The sequence below is a fragment of the Mesitornis unicolor genome, unplaced genomic scaffold (genome assembly GCF_000695765.1).
Source record: "Mesitornis unicolor isolate BGI_N332 unplaced genomic scaffold, ASM69576v1 scaffold20758, whole genome shotgun sequence".
In the NCBI taxonomy this organism is placed as follows: domain Eukaryota; kingdom Metazoa; phylum Chordata; class Aves; order Mesitornithiformes; family Mesitornithidae; genus Mesitornis; species Mesitornis unicolor.
Window position 1 is genome coordinate 42,193 of NW_010201442.1, and position 4,391 is coordinate 46,583.

Below are 4,391 nucleotides of genomic sequence, written 5' to 3' on the forward strand. Positions count from 1 at the left end.
TATATGTGCCTGTGCTTTGTGCTGCAGCACATCACAAACACATTGTAGAAAACAAGACAAGCAGGGAGCAGGGTGCCATCCTGATATCCCATAACAGTGCCTAACCACAGAAGCCAAATTTTTCTTTGCTAAATGCCTCTCCCCTTCCTCTGATTGCCATGTGCTTTGCCTTCGTTATCCCTAAGCTCCTGCGTCCTTCTTATATGTGCCTGTGCTTTGTGCTGCAGCACATCACAAACACATTGTAGAAAACAAGACAAGCAGGGAGCAGGGTGCCATCCTGATATCCCATAACAGTGCCTAACCACAGAAGCCAAATTTTTCTTTGCTAAATGCCTCTCCCCTTCCTCTGATTGCCATGTGCTTTGCCTTCGTTATCCCTAAGCTCCTGCGTCCTTCTTATTTCCCTAAAATTTGGCCATGTGATGCAAAATCTCCATATGGCTAGGGCACATCTATGTCCTGCAGATCCCCCACAGCCCCTATGCAGCATCGGGCTGAGATGTGGACCCCTGTGACAAGACATCTGGAGAGCAGTGTCATGTCCCCTGCCTGCAGCAGGTAGCAGGTGAAATTTGGGAAGGATTTTTTCCAACTGCTCTGTGAAAGGCTGGGGATGGTTTTTCTCCCATCCTCTGGCATCGCCAGGATGCTCTGCTCTGATATCAGCATCTGCAGGGCTGGGAGGACCAGCAGCACTTTTGTTCCCATGGAAACTCAGAGCGGGGATGTCTGAGGCATTCGTTTCTCTTCTGCTGCAGGTTAGAGATGGACTGGGTGGTGAGATGAGAGGGTTGGAGGGGCAGAAGGGCCAGTGCTCCACAGGGAGGAATGAGACCTCTGAACATTATCGCGTGACGAAGGGCGAGCAATGGCACATTTTAGGGGCCCCAGTGACCTTGCCTGCATTGTGAATGTCCACAGAGCATCCTCCTGCGCATAGGATGCTCAGCACGAAGGCAGGGATGGAAACGACTTCCCTCTGCAGGGCAGGAAACAGTTAATGGCATGCATCCTGGTCTTAATTAATTGCAGCCTGGTTTTGCTATTGCTTAGAGGGCTCCCAGCAGCTCTCCCAGCTCCCAATCCTGCTGCCAGGGCTTGACATTTTCGGGGGTGTGAACACGAGCCTTCAACTCGTCTCTGCGCACCGTGCTGGGAAGGAAAGGTCAGAGCTTGCAGTGGGCAGCTTAAACCCCTGGCTCCATTCCCAGCCAGCTTCCTCTGGCTGCGAGGAGAGCTTGAGCAGGAGAAGGAGCAGCTTTTGAATGGAAAAGGTCTGGTGGGGGCTTCTGTGACCCGCTAGCTTTTAAATATCTTAATCCTAGCTTGGTAAATAGCTCCTGGAGCTGCCTGCCTCCCATTTTTGCTGATGGTCTCATAGAGAATCAAAAATTAGGTGGTGATGGAGGCCACATTCTTGCGCACCATCTAGAGAAAGCATCTTTCCATCCGGTCACTGCAATCCACCACTTTTTGGCACCTCTGTCCCTGGCTGGTGTAGTGCTAGAAAGAGAGGGAGGCTGTGGTTTTACTGGGACCTTCCCACAGCCCCGAGGTCCGGAATAGAAACCACCAGAGCTCGGTGTCTCTGCTGGACACAAAGGGGAACATCCATGGAGAATGTGGTACTGGCGATGCTGGAGGGGAAATTCATGTCTCCTGAAAGTGGAGAAACAGTCTTGTAAAAAAAAAAAGAGATAAAAATTCACTTTTCCCCATCCCCTGCGCCTCTCTCCTCTTGTTACTAAGCAACTGGTCCTTGATCTTTCTGTCTGTCTTCTTTCCTTTGGTTCCCAAGCGAAGTCATTAAAATGTCTGAAGGCATGAAACTCATATTTCACCTCCTGCCTGTCTGGGGTAGGAGCCCCTGGGGCCAGGGTCCCTTGGGGACATCCTGCAGCGCTGGGGGAGGGCTCTGTGAAAGGGACCCGCGTGTTTGCATGATTGCATCTCATGCGGGGATGGGGCAGGTCCATGCCATCGGCCGCAGGTGGCTCCAGCCCTAATGTCTGCTCTCAGCCCTTCGCAGCCAGCTCACACACCTCTGCCACGAGGATCCGCGGCGCAGGTGCCCGGCGGCCGTCCCTGCTCCACCGGAGCTGTGTGTCCTTCTGCCACGATGCTGACTCCTCACCGCTGCCAGATGGGCTGCAGCAAGTGGGAAGAGGCTTGGGACCGCTGGATGCCAACACCAGCCTGCGGTCTTCATCGGGCAGCCGGAGCCCTGGGGATCTGGGTAAATGTGAGGGGCATGGCCTCACCTGCTCATGCCAGGGTTTTGGTGGTGTTGTGTTGCATTCTGTGCCACTGTGTCAAAATTAGGAAGTCTTAATTATGGTTTCTTAGTGGCAGTGGGGAATTCAGCTCCCACAGATGTGATTAATTATCTGCCTCTCCCCTCGCTGTAGAGTCTGCCCAGCATCCTTCCTTCACGTTCGAAACAGAGACCTCCTCCGACTGGGAGCCCCAGGACTTCGACTTCGGCACTGCCCGCAGCTCCCCGCACTCCCCCAGGACCCTCTGCAAGGCAGTGGTGAAGGGACTAAGAGGCAACGAGCCCATGCAGTGGGAAGTTGCCTTCGACATCCGCCCTCTCTTCCAAGAGCAGGAGAGCCAAGCGGACGGTGACGCAGACCTGTGGAGTGAGACCTTCCACCATCTGGCAGCCAAGTCGGTCATCCGGGACTTCGAGCAGCTTGCCGAGAAGGAGTGTGAAATCGAGCACGGTAACGTGTAGCCCCTGGCCAGCCTGCGAGCTGGCTGTGGGCAGACCCTGCAGCAGCTTCGGCAGCCTCTCAAGTTAGTCCAAGGGCAAGCAGTGGTGAAATATTAGGAAATATCTCACATAGTTCCCCAAAGACAGCCCCTTCCAGCTGCCTGGCACTTTTCTCCTGCTTCTGCAGCCTTGCAGCACATTAATGTGCTTGAGCTCATGCTCCTTCATGCTCCTCTGCTTCACACATTGGGTGAGAGTGATTATTTTTAAGGAGTTAGGTACTGGGAGCTGGCATCAAACACAGAGGGTCCAATGGCAGCTGCTCATCACTGCTCTGGGCTGCACGTGTCCCTGGTCTGTCAAACTTCTCCATAAGTTGCATCTATGCATGTAAAATAAGAGCAGGAGAAGCAGTAGGCAGAGTTTAAAGGCAGAGTTTAGAGGGATGCAGTCCCTGCTGGGTGTGGAGGTGAGTCTGGGAGCTGGGTCCAAGGGTTGGATGGAGCCCATGGGGCATGTGGACTCTAACCCCGGTGTCTCTCACGTGACAGGGTCCGGGCGGCGATACCAGGTCAACGCTGTCCACACCAGCAAGGCCTGCAACGTCATCAGCAAGTACACGGCGTTCATGCCGGTGGACCTGAGCACCAACACCTACCTGCCCACCATCGTGGAGTATACCCACACGGGTACTGTGGGGCTGATGGGGTGGTGAAACGTCCTGGGAGGGAAGGTGTCACCCAAAAAACCTCACTCAGAGCAAGCCCTGTGAAGCCACAGTTCAGCACCAGACCTTTATACCCAACGGCATGCCTGCTGCTCTTGGTGGCCAGAACCTCCTCCCCACAGCCAGGGAAAAGGTTTGCTCTTAGGTTTGGATGCCCAGAGATGACCCTGCTCATCAGTCTGTGGGTTTTGTTGCCATTTGTGTGCCAATTCCTCTCTAACGCTGGTGATTCCCTTCTCTTGTGCCAAGGGGCAGCATCCAAGCAAGGCAGCCAGAGGAGCCTGAGCTTGGGAAACAGGAGGCATCGTGGCTTTTCCCCTGGACGTCCCCACTCAGCTTGCAGCCAGAATGGAGACGATGGATTTTATGGCACAAGTGAGATTCTCTGGGGGTTTGTCTCCTTCCTGGTGTTACAGATCTGAGCGGTTCAAAAAAAAGAACATTTTCTCCGGTCTTTTTTTCTTCTGCTTTCCTCTTTGAATATGGTGCTCCCCAGACATGTGTCTGGCTGGAGTTCATCTTCTTAAAAAAGGTGCAATTTTCCCTGAAACTCCCAAATTGCAGGCAGTGGCTGTTGGCAATGCTTGGAAGTTAATTGGCAGCCGTAATGCAGGTAACAGGAGAGATGAAACCGGGTGTAATTAGAGGCAAGGGGATGTGAGACACTTGCTTGTCACCAAATCCTCTGCTAATGAAGATAAGTTGGGTTGGACCTTGTCTGCCATTGTCAGATCTGCAGCTGAATTAAAATCGCCCCTGATCAGTCTCATTAACCTGATGACGCTACAGAGAGGGAGAGCAGCCATGCCATGGTGGCGATTTCAGCTGGGCAGCGATGCTGATGGGGTTCCTCCATTGCAGATGCAGAGGAGAGCAGCCTGTCACCCTCCAGCACCCCGTCCTCCTCTGGCTGGGAGCGCTGCGGGCTCCCCGAAGGTAGGGACA

General features: G+C 53.7%; 1 protein-coding gene across 1 annotated transcript in view; it reads left to right on the forward strand.

The window, feature by feature from the left end:
• Nucleotides 1–4,391, forward strand: part of VWA5B1 (von Willebrand factor A domain containing 5B1) — a 20,313-nt gene that overhangs the window by 14,088 nt on the left and 1,834 nt on the right. The window contains 3 exon segments of the mRNA XM_010190094.1: nt 2,023–2,239; nt 2,412–2,729; nt 3,271–3,427. Coding sequence (XP_010188396.1) covers nt 2,023–2,239; nt 2,412–2,729; nt 3,271–3,427 — 692 coding nt within the window.